This window comes from Pelophylax lessonae, assembly GCF_965119305.1.
Source record: "Pelophylax lessonae genome assembly, chromosome: 1".
In the NCBI taxonomy this organism is placed as follows: domain Eukaryota; kingdom Metazoa; phylum Chordata; class Amphibia; order Anura; family Ranidae; genus Pelophylax; species Pelophylax lessonae.
The window spans coordinates 600,778,903-600,799,766 of NC_138768.1; the positions used below are offsets into that span (position 1 = coordinate 600,778,903).

The 20,864-nt window shown below is 46.2% G+C and overlaps 1 protein-coding gene across 2 annotated transcripts in view; it reads left to right on the plus strand.

Annotated features, from left to right (window-relative positions):
• The window catches only part of NFKB1 (nuclear factor kappa B subunit 1), a 206,026-nt gene that overhangs the window by 171,697 nt on the left and 13,465 nt on the right, over window positions 1-20,864 (plus strand). For both annotated transcript variants that reach the window (XM_082244169.1, XM_082244170.1), the window contains exon 22: window positions 19,593-19,743. In XM_082244169.1, the coding sequence (XP_082100295.1) occupies window positions 19,593-19,743 (151 nt within the window). The remainder of the gene's footprint in view (window positions 1-19,592; window positions 19,744-20,864) is intronic.

A 20,864-nucleotide genomic window follows, 5' to 3' on the forward strand; every position in this document is an offset into this window, starting at 1 on the left:
GTACATATTTATATATATATTTTTTTTTTAGCAAAGATTCTGGAGAATAAAATGGCGCCTTTGCAATATTTTTTTGTCATGCAGTATTTGCCCAGCAATCTTTCAAGCGCAATTTTTGGGAAAAAATATATTTCACTGCATTTAAAAAAAACTAAACAGTAAAGTTAGCTCACTTTTTTGTATATTGTGAAAGATGATGTCATGCCGAGTAAATAGATACCTAACATGTTACGATTTTAAAATTGCGCACACTCGTGGAATGACCACAAACTATGGTACTTAAAAATCCCCATAGGCGATGCTTTAAAAATTTTTAACGGTTACCAGTTTAGAGTTACAGAGTCTTTTTTAAGAATCCTTGCTCACGCTCTCGCGATTGCGGCGATACCTCACGTGTGCTTTGAACACCGTTTCCATTTGCGGGCACGACTTACGCATGCGTTTTCTTTCATGCGTGAGCTCACAGCGACGGGAGCTTTCGATTTTTTTTTTTTTCCTATTTTTTTTATTACATTTTTTATTTTGAGCACTGTTTTTTAAAAAAAAAAAAATATGATCACTTTTATTGCTGTCACAAGCAATGTAAACATCCCTTGTGGCAGTAATAGGCAGTGACAGGTACTTGTTATGGAGGGGTCCAAAAGACCCCAGGCCCCTCCATTGCATTTCAAAGTACTCAAAATGCCGAAATCAGCATTTTTGAATACTGATAGTTTTTTAAATTCGGCGCAGTTAGCCGCAGAGTAAACTGGAAATGGGGTCATGATGTCGCTTCCAGGTTAACAATATCAGAGACCAGATCAAAGCCGAATCCGTGCCGGCTGGTTGCTCGGGTCTCCCAGTGGGATGGGAGACCTGGGCATGGCCGAGGAAGGCGGCAGGAAAGAGGAACATTCCCTCCCGCTCGCTGGGATAACGGCTGAGCGGCTCCCAAGCCGCAACAGCTGTTATCTTCTGAAAGCGGACTGCCGGCTCTAAAGAACGGTACCGGGTTGATGCCTGCAGCTGCAGGCATCATCCCGGTACAACCACTTCTCTGAGCCGACGTACAGGTACGTCGATTTGCGGGAACTGGTTAAGGAAGTTTAGCAATTGGACAGGATGAATAGTGTCCTAATTTCCCTTATAAGTTGCATGGAAAATAAAAATCGCAAATAATAAACTCCCTGTATGCATTCAGTAACAACCACATGATTATACCTCAGTTTCTTTGTATAAAAAAAAGATAAACATAATACACAAAGGTATGTATCATAAAACAGTCCTAATAAAGCACCATGGCAGCCTCCCATGCTCCTGATAAAGTTGTCGTTGGGCCACAAACTTTGGTGACACTAAACTCTGGTTTTAAAAAAAATGTTTCTCTATCGTTTATTGACAGCCGCAGCTCCATATCTTCTTTAGACCATTGGGTTATGCTCCTCCAATCAGGAATAGGACACTAGGCAGGAAAAAGTTGTACCACGCCTATGGGGGCTGTGCTGTCCCTGCAGGCATTACCCCGCACATTCTGCTACAGCAGCCAGTTTCTTTCTGCCTAGTTTAGGCATATTATTATTATTATTATTCAGGATTTATATAGCGCCAGCAGTTTACGCAGTGCTTTACAATGTAAAAGGGAGACAATACAGTTACAATACAATAAAATACAAGAGGATTAAGAGGGCCCTGCTCAGAAGAGCTTACAATCTAATGGGGTGGGGCAGGTGTTACAAGAGGTTGTAACAGTAGGGAATGAGCTGATGGAAGATTAGTTGGCGGTGTGATAGGCTTCCCCAAAGAGATGAGTTTTCAGGGATTGCCTGAAAGCAGCTAGAGTAGAAGATAGCCGTACAGGTTGAGGCAGAGCATTCCAGAGGATGGGAGAGGCCCTGGAGAAATCCTGGAGATGAGCATGGGAGGAGGAGACAAGGGAGGTTGAAAGTAGGAGGTCTTGAGAGGAGCGGAGAAAACGGTTTGGGTGATATTTTGAGACAAGATTGGTGATGTAGCTCAGGGCAGAGCTGTGAATGGCTTTGTATGTTTTGGTTAGTATTTTGAATTTAATTCACTGAGCAATCGGGAGCCAGTGTAGGGATTGGCAGAGAGGAGAGGCAGACATTGAGCGGTTGGTAATGGATAAGCCTGGCAGCAGCATTCATGATAGACTGAAGAGGGGATAGCCTATGGAGTGGTAGGCCTATGAGAAGGGAGTTGCAATAGTCGAGGCAAGAAATAACAAGGGAGTGAACGAGTAGCTTGGTGGTTTCAGTTGTTAAAAAGGGGCAAATTTTAGAGATGTTGCGGAGGTGAAGTCTACAAGCTTTTGACAATGATTGGATTTGGGGCTGAAAGGACAGGTTAGAGTCTAGGATTACACCTAGTACCCTGGCATGAGGGGAGGAATTGATGGTTGCATAACTAATTTTGATGGAAAAGTCATGGAGGGGGGCATAGACGGGGGGGAATATTACCAGCTCAGTTTTAGAGAGATTTAGTTTGAGGAAGTGGTGCGACATCCATGTTGATATGTCAGTAAGTAAGTTAGCAATGCGAGAGGAGACTGAAGGAGTGAGGTGAGGAGTAGACAGAGTTGAGTGTCAGCGTATAGATGGTATTGGAAGCCGTGGGCGGTTATCAAGTGACCAAGGGAGGCGGTGTAGATAGAGAAGAGGAGGGGTCCAAGAACAGAGCCTTGGGGAACCCCCACAGAAAGGGGCAATGGGGAGGAGGAGGTAGAGTTGTGGGTAACACTGAAAGAGCGCTGTGATAGGTAGGAGGAGAACCAAGATAGAGCAGAATCTTGGAGGCCAAGGGAACAGAGTTTATTAAGAAGGAGCGGGTGGTCAACATTATCAAAGGCTACAGAGAGGTCAAGTAATAGGAGTATGGAGTAGTGGCCATTGGTTTTAGCAGTTAGTAAATCGTTGGTGAGTTTTAGTAAGGCAGTTTCTGTGGAGTGCTGCGAGCGAAAGCCAGACTGTAAGGGATCAAGAAGGTTATTCTCACTGAGGTAGAAGCTGAGACAGTTGTAGACTAAGCATTCTAGAAGTTTAGAAGTGAATGGGAGCAGTGAAATGGGTCTTAAGTTGTTCAGGTTGGTGGGATCCAGTGAGGGCTTTTTAAGTATGGGAGTGATCTGTGCATGTTTTAGAGGGGAGGGGAAGGTGCCACTAGAGAGAGAGAGAGAGAGAGAGTAAAGATGTGAGTAAGGGGCATAGGATAAAAATATCTATCCTATGCTCCCTGCTGGGACTTCGGTCTTAGCTTTTAATAGGGAAATTTGTTATTTTGTGATTTTTTTTTATTTTCACTAGTTAGAGTTCCTGGAGAAGTACAAGCAACAGCCGGCTGTGGATTCGGACTGGATATCCTAGATCCTTATGGTCACCCAGCCTGGCCAGCGAGCGTTAGCAGTTTATGATCCAGAACTAGGCCTCACCTCGACAGAGCCCGATGGATGGGGACGAGCCTGCGAGTGGACAAGTCTCGCTGGGACGCAATGGACCTGGAATGCCCTGGGGTGCAGTGTACCCCCTGGCTGGCAGCACCCCTACCCCGGGTGGGGGGTGGACTGTTCGGAGTGGCGCCCACCTGGTACCGTGGTATGTTGAGTAATACTGTACCCCCCAATCCTCTGGCGGTCTTGGGGTGGATGTGGGCCCCCTCCCTGGAATAGTCGGACACTCAGGGCTCCCTCGGTTCCCCTGGCCTCTGTGATATTAGCCCTACCACCTCCAAGCATTTTCCCCTACCCACAGCAGGTCCTACCTCCGGGGGGGGGGGGGGAATATTGTGGCGGGGGTGGCCTTGTCCTGGTGGGGTCCCTTCCTAGGCACCCTCTGATGCCCTTGTCTGGGACCTCCTCTGGGGGTCTGGGAGACCGCATGGCGCTCCGTGGGGGCTGCCATTTTGCTGTAGATTTATGCTTCTTTTCTCCCATTGAAATGCATGGGCAGCCATTTTTTGTTAGTTCCCCATAGGAATGCATAGGACGGCCATTTTCTTGTAGTCCACAATCGCTGGACAGGTGAATGGCATGTAACACAAAAATCTAGCTGTGACAGGCTGTGCTTGCCATTTCCTGTGGCAGAACGTTTTACTTTCTGTTTCACAAGAACGTGCTGGCAGTCTCCTGAGCGGTTTGGTAACGCTTTCTTGGGTCCCCCTGTATATGTATTTTCATATCAGTATAAAATGGAGTCCCAGGGTACTGTTTCACCTACAGACCCCCTAGGAGTGGCTGCGGAACCTTCTGGGTCGCAACCCCTGTCTGCGATTACAGCAGTCTTGGAAAGTCTTGGAAGATTTTGTATGTAAAAGTGTTGCTAGCCACAAACGCCCGTTGCCTTCGCCTCCCTCGGTAGTTTCCTCAGATTCTGAGGCAGAAATGGCCACCGCAGACACACCCCACCCTGAGGGGCCGGTGTCTTTGCATTCTGATGGTGAAGAGGACCTGTCCTCGTCCGCCGCCACGCGGCAACGCGCATTGGAGGAAGCACTTAAAGTTTCAGTGTGGGAAACTTTAAAGTTGGCAGATGAATCTACAGCGTCGAGTTCGTATTTGTCTTTTGGTTCCAAAATATCAGGCAAGGTATTTCCTTGTCCGGAGCTTTTTGACGATATTGTCAAGGAACAATGGCTGTGCATCAAGCACATGCTAGTGGTGCCTAAGCGCTTTAAACGCTGTTATCCTTTTGCAGATGCAGGTTCCACTAGGTGGACCGTGCCAGCAAAGGTGGATCACCCGGTTTCCAAGCTGAATAGGTCTACTGTGGTTCCAGTGGAAGAATCCCCGGGATTTGCAGAACCTGCGGATAGACGGATGGAGTCTCGCCATGTACACGTGCTAGCAGGTTCCATATTGAAACCAATATTTGTGAATGTTATGGTGTCACAGACGGTGACTGAATGGGTGAAGTTACTAAAGGATAACTTGAAAGCTGAGCAGCTCCCTCCAGCAGTGCTGGAACTAATGGACCAGATGGCTCAAGCCCTGGTGTTCATGTGTGATGCGTCCCTATATGCGGCTCCCCTAGTGGCCAGAGTGTCGGCAGTGGGGATTGCGATTAGACGCATGGTGTGGTTTAAAAGCTGGTCTGCGGACCAGGCTTCCAAAAAGGCTTTGACAGATCTTCCCTTTATGGGGGAGAGGTTGCTTGGATCCGCTCTGCACGAGTTGATCAAAGGCCTTACGGGGGGGGAAGAGTACTCGTCTTCCTCAGTTCTCGAAGGGTAAGGCGCCACGTCATAGACGGGGGCCTTCCTTCATGTTCATAAGCGGCTTTTTCATACCTTCGGGTCACAAAAAAAAGGTAAGCCGTTCAGGTCTTCTGGGAGTTCCAAGAAGCCATGGTCAGGTAAATCAGAGACAGGCAAGTCAGGATCTGCAGACAAATCTTCGTCTGCATGAAGGGGTGCCCTCACCCACTTCTGGGGTGGGGGGACGTCTTCACTTCTTTCCGGGACCTTGGACTTCCTTGATTCAGGACAAATGGGTTCACGACCTGATCTGATCAGGGTACAAGATCAAATTCAGGTCTCGTCCGTCGGACAGATTCTTCCCGTCCAATCTGCGTCTATCTCCATACCGAGTAAGGAATCTATGAGAGGTGATACAAGATCTGCTGTCGCAAGTGGGATTGTGCCAGTTCCCTCTCAGGAACACTTTCAAGGGTTTTTTTCAAACCTGTTTACTGTGTCCAGAAAAGAAGGCAAAGTGCGTCCAATTCTGGACCTCAAGGCTCTGAATCGCTTTGTGCGGGTACAGAGGTTTCGCATGAAATCCATTTGAACGGTAGTGGCGTCACTACACCAGGGAGACTTTTCGGCCTCCATAGATATCAGGGACGCATATCTACACATTCCTATCTACGCTGGTCACCAGTGGTTCCTTCGCTTTGCCATAGCAGAAGAGCATTATCAATTTGTGGCATTACCCTTTGGTCTCGCCTCTGCTCCCAGTGTGTTTACCAAAGTATTGGCCCCAGTGTTGGCTTTGTTGCGCTAACGGGAATTGCAGTACTGGGGTATCTGGACGTTCTCATATTGAGAGCAGACTCTCATTCAGCCCTGATGAGCGACCTGGCGATCACTGTCAGCTCCCTGCAGGAGTTTGAGTGGAATATCAGTTTCAAGAAGTCCTCCCTCATACCTTCCTTGAGACTGGATTATCTGGGCCTGACTCTGGAGGGTCTCCCCCCCCCCCCCCCCCAGACAAGCTGCAGAAGCTGCAGGGGGCGATCCGGTTGTTGTTGGCAAACAATCTGTCCTCTCTGCGAACTTGCATGTGGGCCTTGGGTCTGATGGTATCAACCTTCGAGGAGGTTCCGTTTGCTCATTTCCATACCAGACCTTTGCAAAGGGAGATTCTGTCAAATGGAACAAGGATCGGTTGAGGCACAGCACAAGATCTGCTCTATTATGGTGGCTTCATTCTCCAGCACTATGCAAGGGCAAGTCCTTCCTCCCATTGTTTTGGACGGTGGCGCCTGCATGTCGGGCTGGGGCGGGGCTCCTGGGAAGCTCTGTACCCACGGAAACCTGGACAGTAGAAGAGTCCAAACTGCTGATAAATGTTTTGGAGCTCAGAGCAATAAAGCTTTGTCTGAGCACTGAACGACTCTTCTGCAAGATTGTCCGGTTCGGATTAAATCGGACTATGCCACAGCTGTGGCTTACATCAATAACCAGGGGGGCACCAAGAGTGTCTTGTCGGCCAGGGTGGTGCCTGAGATTCTGGCCTGGGCGGAAAGTTTGTCCCATCCCTCTCTGCTGTGCACATCCCAGGTATTGAAAACTGGCAAGCAGATTACCTGAGTTGGCAGATGTTGGATCAAGGGGAGTGCTCCCTGCACCTGGAGGTGTTTCATCTCCTGTGTGTTCGGTAGGGGATGTCCGAGGTCGATCTGTTTGCTTCTCGTCTCAACAAGAAGGTGCAGAGGTTCGTAGCCAGGTCTCGAGATCCTCTAGCTGACGCCACAGACGTGCTGGTGGCTCCTTGGGGGTCAGTATCGGCTGATTTATGCCTTTTCTCTGTTGAAACTCCTGCCAAGGCTTCTTCGCAGGATAGAGGTGGAAGGGATCCCGGTAATTCTGGTGGCTCCAGACTGGCCTCGTTGGTCTTGGTATGCAGACCTAGTAAGGTTGGTCGCCGATGTTCCTTGGAGACTTCCTCTCAGGGAAGATCTGCTGTCTCAAGGTCCGATCTTCCATCCTGATTTACAGTCGCTGGCTTTAAGGGCATGGCTGTTGAAAGACAGGTGTTGAGGGATAGAGGTCTTTCTGACTCTGTGATTCCTACACTATTGAAGGCTAGGAAGTCAACTTCCAGGAAGATATATCATTGTACGTGGAAATCGTACATTTCATGGTGTGAATTGCTGAAGGTGCACCCTCGCTTGTTTTCAGTAGCTAGGGATTTGGCCTTTCTGCAAAAAAGGGTTGAACAGCGGTTGGCTTTGGGCACTATCAAAGGCCCAAAGTGTCGGCTTTGGCTATATATTTTCAACGCCCGTTAGCTACGCATGCCTTGATTCGTACTTTCATTCAGGGAGTGCGCCATATGGCTCTTCCGAGACAGTCTACGCTACCTCCGTGGGATCTTAATCTGGTATCTGTTCTTCAAAAACCTCCCTTTGAGAACATTCGGGAGATTCCTCTGCTTGTCTCAGACGGTTGCCTTTTTGGTTACTATCACTTCTACCCGCACAGTATCTGAATTGGCGGCGTTGTGATGCCGCTCACCTTATTTGGTGGTCCACAGAGATAAAGTGGTACTCCGACCAAATCAGTCTTTTCTCCCTAAGGTGGTTTCTGATTTTCATTTGAATGAAGACATTGTGCTGCCTTCACTCTGTCCTAAGCCTAAGCATCCCAAGGAAATTGCCTTGCATTCTTTGGGTGTGGTTCGGGCGATCGGGGTTTACCACTGAGTCTTTCAGAAAATCAGATGCTCAATTTGTCCTTACCGAGGGACCTCGTAAGGGATTGGCTGTGTCTGCTGCGACCATATCCAGATGGATCAGGCAGGCGGTTGTCTGGCCTATTCACTGAAGGGTCAGGTTCCTCTGTTCCCTGTGAAAGCGCATTCTACTAAAGCGCTAAGTGCCTCTTGGGCTTTTCGCCATCAGGCTTCAGTGATGCATGTTTGCAAGGCGGCAACTTGGTCGTCTGTGAATACGTTCACAAAATTCTACAAGGTTGATGTGTTGGCATCTTTGGATGCCTCTTTTGGCTGCAAGGTTTTGCAGGCTGCTGATTAAAGAGAATCTTTTTTGTTCTCTTTGAGGGCGTATGTTTTTTCTAGGTGAGCTCCAGTTGTTCCTGGTTGAGCTCCATAATACCTGGTTGGCTACATTTAGCCTTTCGGGAGTTACATTCTTCTTTGCGTTGTCTTCCCACCCATCGTGAAAATACTGCTTTGGGACATCCCAATGGTCTAAAGAAGATATGAAGCTGCGTCTGTCGATGAACAACAGAGAAGACTGGATTTTTGTACGGACCGTAAAATCCTTTTCTCTAAAGTTCATCGACAGACGCAGCACCCGCCCCTCTGCTTCTGAGTGAATGGGGTTTTTTTGTCTTCTAAACACTGCTTGCAACGAAACTGGCTGCTGTAGCAGAGTTTGTGGGGTTATGCCTGCAGGGACAGCCCCCATAGGCGTGGTAAAGCTTTTTCCTGCCTAGTGTCCTATTTCTGATTGGAGGAGCATAAACCAATTGTCTAAAGAAGATATGGAGCTACGTCTGTCGATTAACTTCAGAGAAAAGGATTTTACGGTAAGTACAAAAATCCAGTTTTCTCTATCGTTCATTGACAGACGCAGTCTCTGTTCTTTATAAAAGTAGGGTTATACTGCCCCCTACAGAAGTAGGACACTAGGCAGATAAAAAGTTCTGCCTATGCCTATGGGCAGTCTCAAGAGGTATACCCCCTCTCTGCTATAGGATGTCAGTTTTAATCTGCCTAGTCAGGAGTAAGGACCTAGATCCTTGCTGGGATCTGTGGTCCTGGCAAAATGTTTTTTTCTAGTTAGTTTTTTTCTCCAGATTTTTTCCTGTAAGATCTACAAGCAACTAAGCCCAATCTGGGCGACTGGCTGGATAAATAGATCCAGTGGTCACCCCAGGCGGCCAGCGAGTGCGCGCAGACCCCAGGTCCGCGCTAGGTCAGCCGCGACATAGTCCCACCAGACTGGCCCTGCGAGTTAAATGTTTAGCCAGGTCGCACACCACCGGTCTAGGCCCAAGTCGCAGCATTCCTATTGGCCGACAGCCCCCCCACTTCGGTGGAGAGGGGTTCTATCAGGAGATAGTGCTCGCCTGTTCCAGGTATGGTGATTGTTCCCCCCTCTCTTTCTGCTTTCTGCTCAGAGTCTGGTCTCTGGAAGAATTCAGGTTACTGATCAATGTTCTGGAGCTGAGAGCGATTAGGCTTTGCCTAGTCCACTGGATGGAGTACCTTCAGGGCTGTCCAGTGCACATTCAATCGGACAATGCCACGGCCGTGGCTTATATCAATCACCAAGGGGGCACCAGAAGTGTCCTTGCCGCCTTGAAGGTGGCAGGCATCCTTCGATGGGCAAAACGCTTTGTTACGGCTCTCTCTGCTGTTCACATTCTGGGAGTGGAAAGCTAGCAGGCGGATTACCTCAGTCGACAGACTCTGGATCAAGGGGAATGGTCTCTCCATTCGGAGGTGTTCCAGCAGTTGTGCCTTTGTTGGGGCACTCCAGAAGTAGATCTGTTGGCGAACAGGAAAGTGCAGAGGTTTGTGGCCCACTCTCTGGACCCTCTGGCAGACGCGACAGACACAGCTGGTGGCTCCGTGGGGTCAGTATCAGCTGATGTATGCCTTTCCCCCTCTCAAGTTGCTGCCAAAACTTCTTCGCAGGATCAAGGCGGAAGGGATTTCGATCATCCTTGTGGCTCCAGACTGGCCTCGCCAAGCTAAGTTGGTAAACCGACCTGGTCAGGCTAGTCGCAGACGTTCCTGGAGGATCTATTGTCTCAAGGGCCAATCTTCCATCCTGCTTTATAGTCGCTGGCTTTGACAGCTTTGGTTTCTCTCCATAGGCTGCTTTAGCTCATGTTTCCACTTTACACACCTTTATAACCATACATTTTTATATAATGAAAGCATTCTATTTTATTATTGGGGATTGTCAAAAGAATAGTAAAAAGACAAAAAAAAAAAAAAACACAGCCACTATCCATTGGGCTATGGGTTAAGAAAGAATTGAACCTGATGGAAGATCTGGTACTGACTAAAGGCCCGTACACACGTACCGATTGTGGGCCGAAAAGATTCGGCCGACGACCGATCGGCCGATTTTCGGCTTGTTAGTATGATGCTTCCGACAGCCGACAGCGCACTTTCGGCCGAACAGAATCTGTCGTGCAAGCATTAAAATTTTTGTATGCCGACACCAGAACGCCCGATTGTTCGCCAGTCAGTACAGAATTCGGCCGACAGACAGCAGATTTGCAAGATCAGAAAAGAAAAAACACAGGGAAAGTTAACCATCACATGACATCACTTCTGCAGTCGGTTGTTGTTGGCCGAGAAAATTCGTGTGCAGTCTTTTGCACTTTTCAACAGACAAGACAGCCCTCGGACAAAAGACGGCCGATCGTTAGGCCGACGATCGGTACGTGTGTACGGGGCTTAACACGAGAGGTGTACTCGAAAACTTAGACTTTGTTGACCATGTTTATCTACTCCAAGGAGGGCAAAGTCCTCTTTGATGTGGGTTCTGCTAGATGATGGAGATAGTTTGTGCCTCCCTTTGAGACATGCCAACATTACCTTCCACCCCCCCCCCCTTTTTTTTTTCTCCCCCCCCCCCTCTCCTTTTCTTAGTTTTTCTCTCCACCCTCTTTGTCTTCTTTGCTCGTTTACATAAAACTCTTGACAGTCTTCTAATGTGCAGTAGGTACACTCCTATCCTAAGACTGCCAGCTAGGGTTCCTCTATGGTCATCTGGGTCAATGTTTGCTTATTCATGATCCATCTTTCACATTCTGGGATGGTATGGAGTCACCGTTAGTCCTGAGTATACTCACTCCTTGTTCAGTCTAGCTATGTCAATAATTTCATACCACTGATTTGTATCACTGTTATAAATGTCAGAAGGTGATGGTAGTGTTTTGTACCAATGGTTACATTTTCTTGTCTTGTTGCTTGATTATTTTGGAAACTGCTCCTTTCCCTAAACAAAGGATGTGGAAAAAAAAGAATAGTACACAAAAGAATGGCTGGGTAAGGTGACCTTCATGCAACCTGTGCAAAAAAGTTCATTGGCCAGAATTGATTTAACTAGCCAATTACAACAGTTTTTCCTCACATAAAATTGACACATTTAATGTGCCCAAAGACAATTATGAGCAGATATGTTATTTCTTTAATTTTTGCAAAGAATGGAGGTCAGGTATTCCTGCTGTCCCATGTCCATTGCCCAAAATAATGTCAATGGTCACATTCGGACAACTGAGCCTTTTACTGCTACCAGCAGCCGGTTCATGAGTTTTAAAGATGTTGCTTTTGTATCCTTACTTATCTTGCCCATCTTGCAATGCAAGATGCCAGATCCTGGACACATAGGGATAAATTCAGCTGCCCCGGATGCCTTCAGCTCGCAATGCAGCGTACCATCACCTGAAGGGTCTGGCACTGACAACATGGAATTTGTTGGAACTCTGCTTGAGTCTATGATATCCTTGGAGTTCTGCTGGGCATAGCCCCTCCTCAGCTCTATCCTGGAACTATTTCACCACAGTTGTGCGGGATTTTATGGGCCAAATTGCAACTTTCATTTTTGATTCTGACCACAGAGGTCGAAAGCATGCTTCCCTACCTTTCCTTATCTGATCCCTCGTGGTATTAGCAGCCTCTAATCCTTCAGACGTTAAGACTCTTTTATATTTCAATATTTTTATTGAGTTTTCAACAGTGCAAAAATACAGTCAGGCCACGGCCATGAAATAAAGTAATAAAAACGGTCCTCTCAAAACAGTATATATGAAAGTGTAAACAGTGGAACACTGGCTTAAACATTAGTTAACACTCTTTTAGATGTTGAGTCTTCTAAGTCCTTATTGCATGATGCTACACCTTAGACTCCGTTCACATGTAGGCGTTTTGGGGTGTTTTTGGGGAGTTTTTCTGCTCTAGGATCAGCTCTCAAAATGCCCAACAAGACAAATCCTATTAATTTCAATGGCCCCTGTTCACATCTGAGCGTTTTGACGCTGTGAGCAAAACGCCCAACGCTCAAAAAAGTACATGAGCTTCTTTTTAGGCAGATTACAGGCGTTTTCCATTGGTCTCTATTCAATCTAAAAACGCCTGCACAAAAAACGCCTGTAAATCGCGGTAAAAAGCGTGGTAAAATCGCTGTAAAAACGCGCGAAAACGCTACGCTCAGGTGTGAATGTAGCCTTAGAAGTCACTGCTATAATTTCCAGACTTGAAAAACTCCAGGATAGTAATAAAATTTGCACATTAGCCCTGTGTAGTTAGTTAAGCAAAACTGCAAATGTGATTTAGATTAAAATTGCACGCTGTGTACGAAAAAAAAAAAACAGTGACGTCATCTCTTTACACAGACATTTCTCTATTCCTGGGCTCCAGGAGGAGGGATCTTCTGGAGCAGGAGTGGTGACATGACTTCCCATTAGTTTTTGTCATTACATACTAAGACTACAAATGCCATCATGCCCTAGGATTTAGAGTCTGAATGGGTGACAGTGTAGGCCGGAGTGTAGAAGTGTATGGGATGAATCAGACTCCTGGCTTGTCCATCAAACTATGCTGTACAGTGAGCAGAAAGGAGAGTGTCAAAATCCTGGCCTGAGCTGCCCACTGTACAGCATAGTTAGATGGACAGGCCAGAAGTCTGAGTCATCCCATACACGCCCACAGTCCCACCCACATTGCTGCCAATTCAGACTTTAGTTCTCAGTAAAGAGCTTTTGCTACAGTGGGCGGACCAGATAGTCTCAGACTCCCGGTCTGATCCACCCACAATCTGAATGGGCGGCAATGTGGGCAAGACTGTGGGTGTGTATAGGATGAATATGTGTATAGGATGAAACAGACCCTTAATCTATGCTGAACTGTGGGTGGATCAGACCAGGAGTCTGAGACCATCCTGTCTACCCACTGTAGCTTTACTGAAAATTTCAGGAGGGTAATTTACAAGACTGGTGGCCAGGGGAATAGAAGGCGCAGGGGCCAACGATCTTATGGACAGAATATGAGGGGCACAGAGGGTTCTTCACAGAATAAAGAAGGCTGGATTTCTGACTTCCAAAGGACTGTGCAGTAAAACGCAAATAAATTATTTAAAGGTATTGGAATACACACAATATATATATATATATATATATATGTGTATATATATATATATATATATACAGTATTTCACAAAAGTGAGTATACCCCTCACATTTTTGTTAACATTTTATTATATCTTTTTATGTGACAACACTGAAGAAATTACACTTTGCTACAATGTAAAGTAGTGAGTGTACAGCTTGTATAACAGTGTACATTTGCTGTCCCGTCAAAATAACTCAACACACAGTCATTAATGTCTAAACCGCTGGCAACAAAAGTGAGTACACTCCTAAGTGAAATTGTCCAAATTGGGACCAAAGTGTCAATATTTTGTGTGGCCACCATTATTTTCCAGCACTGCCTTAACCCTCTTGGGCATGGAGTTCACCAGAGCTTCACAGGTTGCCACTGGAGTCCTCTTCCACTCCTCCATGATGACATTACGGAGCTGGTGGATGTTAGAGACCTTGCGCTCCTCTACATCCAATTTGAGGATGCCCCAAAGATGCTCAATAGGGTTTAGGTCTGGAGACATGCTTGACCAGTCCATCACCTTTACTCTCAGTTTCTTTAGCAAGGCAGTGGTCGTCTTGGAGGTGTGTTTGGGGTCGTTATCATGTTGGAATACAGGCTTGCGGCCCAGTCTTCGAAGGGAGGGGATCATGCTCTGCTTCAGTATGTCACAGTACATGTTGGCGTTCATGTTTCCCTGAATGAACTGTAGCTCCCCAGTGCCGGCAGCACTTATGCAGCCCCAGACCATGACACTCCCAACACCATGCTTGACACCATCTGAACCGAATAAGTTTATCTTGGTCTCATCAGACCACAGGATATACTTCCAGTAATCCATGTCCTTAGTCTGCTTGTCTTCAGCAAACTGTTTGCAGGCTTTCTTGTGCATCATCTTTAGAAGAGGCTTCCTTCTGGGACAACAGCCATATAAACCAATTTGATGCAGTGTGAGACGTATGGTCTGAGCACTGACAGGCTGACCCCCCACCCCTTCAACCTCTGCAGCAATGCTGGCAGCACTCAGACATCTATTTCTCAAAGACAACCTGATAACGCTGAGCACGTGCACTAAACTTCTTTGGTCGACCATGGCGAGGCCTGTTCTGAGTGCAACCTATCCTGTTAAACTGTTGTATGGTCTTGGCCACCGTGCTGCAGCTCAGTTTCAGGGTCTTGGCAATCTCCTTATAGCCTAGGCCATCTTTATGTAGAGCAAAAATTATTTTTCTCTATCGTTCATTGACAGACGCAGCTCCATATTCTTCATGACCATTGGGTTATGCTTCCCCCTACAGGAGTAGGACACTAGGCAGGAAAAATCTTTACCACGCCTTTGGGGCAGTCCCTGCAGGCATACAACCACTCACTCTGCTATAGGATTCAGTTTGTTTCTGCCTAGTTTAGGAGTAGGACCTAGTTCCCGGCTGGAACTTCGGTCTTAGCTTGCCTTTTTTATTTTAAATGGAACCTTTGTTGAATTTTTAATTTTTTAGCTAGTTATGTTCCTGAGAGAACTGCAGTCAACAGCCAGACTGGGTTTCGGACTTGATATCCTAGATCCTTAAGGTCTTCCAGCCCGGCCAGCGAGCCGTGAGCAGGTTATAGCCCAGCGCTAGGCCTCGCCATGACAGAGCCCCTATGGATGGGGGCTTGCCCGCGAGTGAAACACCTCGCCGGAACGCAGACAACCTGGTTTGGCCTGAGTCACAGCTTACCCCTTGGCCATCAGCACCCCCACCCCGAGTGGAGAGGTAGTCTGTCCGGAGTGGCGCCCACCCAATGTCGTTGGTATGGTGAGTAGTGTCCCCCCATAGCTCTGGCGGTCTCGGGCGGACGTGGGACCCTCCCTGGGAAGGTCAGACCCTCGGGTACCCCTCATTCCCCCTGGCCCCTCGGTATGTACCAGCCCCCCCCAAGGCCTCTCTCCCCACCTTCATAGAGGTCCCTACCTCAGTCAGCGATGGGGGTCCTCTAGGGGTGGACGCGCCAATTCCACTATAGCGGATCCCCTGGGGGGGTTAACCCTGGTAGGGGCCCCTGCCAGGGACCCCCCGATGCCACAAATCTTTGGGACCTCTTAGGGGGTCCCGGAGAACGCATGGCGCGTCGTGGGGGTCGCCATTTTACTGTAGAATCATTCGGCCTCATTTTGCTGAAGTTCCCATTGAAATGCATAGGCGGCCATATTTTTGTGGTTTCCCCATATAAATGCATTGGGTGGCCATTTTCCCGGAGTCCGCAAAGGCTGGACAGCAGGGAGCAGCTAGGCCTTTACTCTAGTAAATGACCCAGGTACTTCCTCTTTCTGTGAAGATCGTTTTCTCTGCCAGGACCCGGGCATCCTACCTGCATGGCCGCTGAAGACCACATTCGGCTCTGATCGGGTCTCCATGTAAAAACCCGGAAGTGATGTCATGACTCGGTGCCAAATACAAAAAAATGACAGCATTCAAAACAGCCAAACTTGGCGTTGAATGCTTTTAATTGCAGAGGAGGGGTTTGGGTGTCTTTTAGACCCCCAGATCCCTCCACAAGAGTACCTGTAAAAAAAAAAAAAAAAAAAATTTAAATGTGCGATACCGATATGCGATGACCAAAATATCGGTATCGGTATTGGCAATAAAAAAAACAATATCGGTCAAACACTAATATGGAGTCCCAGGAACAAATTTTACTTACAGATCCCCTAGATGCGGTTAAGGGAACCTCCGGGTCGCAACCCCTGTCTACCTTAACAGCGATTTTGGAAAACCTGGTGTCATAAGTGGATTTGGTTTTAAAAAACACCACAATAAAAAGTGCCCTATGCCCTCCCCTGCCTCTCCTGTATCCTCAGTTTCTGAGGTAAATATGGCCGCCGCGGACGCATGTCACCCTGAGGGTTCTGCGTCATCGCACTCGGATGGCGAGGACGACATATCTTCCTCTGTAGCCGCATGGGAAAGCGCGCTGGTGGAGGCACTTATAGTGTCAATGAGGGAAACTTTAAAAATGGCGGATGATTCTGCAGCGTTAGGGACGCAGGTGTCATTTGGCACTCGCATATCCCAGAAGTCGGGCAAAGTTTTCCCTTGACCGGAACGTTTTGACAAAATTGTCTCTGACCAATGGGGGCACCTCAAACATGTTAGTGGTGCCAAAGCATTATAAGAGGCGTTATCCATTCACGGACACAGTATCCACAAAATGGGCCATTCCACTGAGGGTGGAGCATCCGGTCTTCAGACTGAACAAATCTACTGTGGTCTCGGTGGAGGAGTCCCCGGTCTTTAAAGACCCTGTGGATAGAAGGAATCAGTCTCTGTCCCGCCACTTACATGTGTAATGGATGTAATCAATGGTTATAGTGAAATGCCTTTTTCACTTATGATGTTTAAGATATTTATGTTACTGCTGCAGTTTATTTCCTTTCCTTATTTCCTTACTCAAAATGAACCTGCTAGATCACCCCTCCCTTCGTCTGAGCAAAGATGACGACCTCAAAAGAAGAGAACACCCAACAGATAACATTCCGAGCTTGGAGGGAGTTTATCTTATAATGAACATAACCAATTAAGAAGCTACTAGCAAGCAGATGACATTATGTTTATCTACGTACTAACTGATGACACTAATAACAAGATATATATATAACACTGACACTGTAGAATTAAAGCACAAGATACTTCAACTCTGAACTGTCAGTGTCTGATTCTTCCGCTGTGTGTGCACACATCGTATCTAATCAGGCCAGGGACAGATATAATCTCGGACACTTATGGTCCTATCTAAAACACATGTGATAGCGGGCTCAATACTTAAACCAATCTTCGTGATCACTCTGGTGTCTCAGACAATAACGGAATGGGCAAAGTTACTAAAAAGTGACCTGCAAACAGAACAGCTCCCTCCGGGCCTGGCAGAGCTAACGGACCAAATGGTCCAAGCCATACTATTTATATGTGATGCAAGGGGTTGAACAGCGGTTGGCCTTGGGTACTACTAAAGGCCCAGTGTCAGCTTTGGCTGTGTTTTTTAGCTATGCATGCCTTGATTCACACTTTTATTAAAGGGGTTTGCCATATGGCTCCTCCGATACAATCCTCATTACCTCCATGGGATCTTAACTTGGTACTGTCTGTTCTTCAAAAACCTCCCTTTGAGAACACTAGGGAGATTACTCTGCTTACACTGTCGCAGAAGGTAGCCTTTTTGGTGGCTATTACCTCTGCTCGCAGAGTATCTGAATTGGGGGCGCTATCCTGCTGTTCACCTTCTCTGGTCCACAGAGATAAAGTGGTACTTCAACCTAATCATTCGTTTCTTCCTAAGGTGGTTTCTGATATAAATTTGAATAAAGACATTGTGCTACCTTCACTCTGTCCTAAGCCCAAGCATCCCAAGGAAATTTCTTTGCATTCTTTGGATGTGGTTCGAGCTAAATAGGGTTTACCTGGTGGCTAGTGAATCTTTCAGGAAATCAGACTCTCTTTTTGACCTCATGGAAGGGCCTTGCAAGGGATTGGCTGTGTCTGCTGCGACCATATCCAGATGGATCAGGCAGACGGTGGTACAGGCCTATTCACTGAAGGGTCAGGTTCCACCTTTCCCTGTGAAGGTGCATTCTACTAGGGCGCTGAGTGCCTCTTGGGCTTTTTATCATCAGGCGTCAGTAATGCAAGTTTGCAAGGCGGCAACTTAGTCGTCTGTGCACATCTTCCCAAGATTCTACAAAGTAGATGTGGTGGCATCTTCGGATGCTTCTTTTGGCAGCACAATTTTGCAGGCTGCGATGTAAAAAAGAAAATTTTCCCTTTGAGGGTGTATGCTGTTTCCAGGTGAGCTCCAGTTGTTCCTGATTGAGCTCCATGTTCACTGGTTGGCTAAGTTTATCCGTGGTCAAGTGTCATCCGTGTCCGTTACAAAAAAAAAAAAAGGACCTGATCGGGCAAAAAAAAAGGAACGCCCGTGTGAAAGAGCCCTTTCTCAGATTTTTAAGGCTGCCACCTGGTCTTCTGTTCACTCTTACTCCACGTGGATGTTAAGGCCTCACCTAATGCCACCTTTGGGCATAGGGTCCATCAGGTATCAGGAAGGTATGCAAGCAGTTTGTTTTTGTTTTTTTTGTGGGGTTCCTATTGTTTTGTTGCTGTTGCCCACCCCTCAGTTGGACTGTTTTCGGACAACCAAACTCTCTCTCTAAATTCATGTGGCCCTGAATTAATGTGAAAGAATTTAGATTGTTTGTACTTATCATAAAAATCTTTTCTTGGAGTTTATTGAGATACACAGAGCCCACCCCTCTGTACATGATTATGTTGTTACTGCTTTTCCAACAAACTTAAGCATGCTGGAAGTAGGAGCGATTATATAGGGCTGGGCACTGCTTTTTTTGTTTGCCAGTGTACAAACTCTTAGCCTTTTTATCCTGTACCCGTGCTGTATGGATTTTTCTTTGAAATAAACGCGAGTTAATTGGAGTGCGGCCTTCCAGACGTCTTCCTTCACTGCCTCCTGTAGGCAGCAGCTTCCCCCAAGATTCTCTGCATTCCTGTATCCTAAGAACTCTAAAGTCCCGTACACATGATCAGATTATCGAACGATCTGTCGTCCATTTTTTGTTGCATGCTAGTCTGATGCGGAAAGTGAAGAGGTTATTTTCATACGAATTTTCCGGTACGACAGAATTCTACTTCAGAAGTGATGTCATGTGTTGGATTGCTTTGTATGTGTTCTTTCTCTCTGAGCATGCCGAGTCTTGCTCTTAAGATTTTTTTCCGTCAAAATCTGTACTAATGAGACGAAAATCGGACATTGTTTTGACGGACGACAAAAATTTTATAGCCTGCACATCAGGATTTTGTCGGCTGAAAAGTCGGAGTCGGCTGTCGAAAGCACCATATTAACATCTGAAAATCGGCAGATCGGTCGTCGGACGAATTTTCCCTACATATTTTCTAATCGTGTATACGGGCCTTAAGGAATTGACTTCATGGCAAGTACAAGAATCCAAGTTTTTTCATAGTACTTCATTAGGCGCTTTTGTTATGTTGTAAGACATAACAATATGACTGATGTTTTGGTTGCATGCACTGATAACTAAATTGTTTACATGTTTCCTCCAAAAATATTTTTGCTTTGTGACTTTTTATCACTGTCTAACCCAAACCTATGTACATTTCAGTTTACATATAATACTGAAAGCAGGAGCACTAGTTGCAATAAAAGCTGAGATTTTTTTTTTTTTTGTGACAGGCATGTTTTTCTATTCTGGCAGGTATCTGGAGGGACAATCTCAGAACTTCTAGCTGCCTTAAAAGTGATGTCATTCACAGAAGCTATTGAAATCCTTGAAAAGTCCCAGCCAAGCCATTCTGATGCATCCCAAGAGGATGATCCTTCTTCTACTGAAATCTCTCAGGAACAAGGTAATTGTGGTATGAATATAAGGAAAATGTATATTCAGATGGCAGCCAGATTTTTTCTTTTATGGAAAATGTATTTAGTGTGAAAGCTAAACATTGAAAAACGGTATGCCTATCTGTAAGTTACATACAGTCTGGATTAACCACCACCACAGCAATACTGTAAAATAAAAAGGGGGTGGGGGAAGGTGGATGTGTATTTCCTTTAGTGCCATTTATAAATGTCACTTCAGAAAACACCCTCTTGTGTTTAGTACGCCCATTAAAGACAGATCTGAGCGCAACAGTGCGAACCTAGCATAAAACGAAACAATTTGGGAGGTCTCAAGAAATGGCATACATCAGTTTATTTCAAAATATAAAAATAGTAAAATATACAAAAAACAGCGTTGAGTACCACCAAAAGAAGGCTTTGTACATAAAAAAAATATATAAAACTAATTTTAGGTATGGTGTTGTATGACCCAGTAATCCAAACTATAAAAGCTCTAAAAATTGGCCTGTTAATGGAGACGTATATACAGGCTTACAGTGCGGGGGGAAAAGTATTTGATCCCCTGCTGATTTTGTATGTTTGCCCACTGACAAAAAAATGATTAGTCTATAATTTTAATGGTAGGTATATTTTACCATTGAGAGACAGAATAACAACAAAAATATCCAGAAAAACGCATTTCAAAAAAGTTATACATTGAGTTGCATTTTAATGAGTGAAATAAGTATTTGACCCCTTCACAAAACATGACTTAGTATTTGGTGGCAAAACCCTTGTTGGCAATCACATAGGTCAGACATTTCTTGCAGTTGACCACCAGGTTTGCACACATCTCAGGAGGGATTTTCTCCCACTCCTTTTTGCAAATCCTCTCCAAATCATTAAGGTTTCGAGGCTGACATTTGGTAACTCAAACCTTCAGCTCCCTCCACATATTTTCTATGGGATTAAGGTCTGGAGACTGGCTAGGCACTCCAGGACCTTATTGTGCTTCTTCTTGAGCCATTCTTTTGTTGCCTTGGTTGTATGTTTTGGGTCATTGTCATGCTGGAATACCAATCATGACCCATTTTCAATGCCCTGGCTGAGGGAAGTACACGTCCCCGTCCATCATTCCCCCAAAGCATAA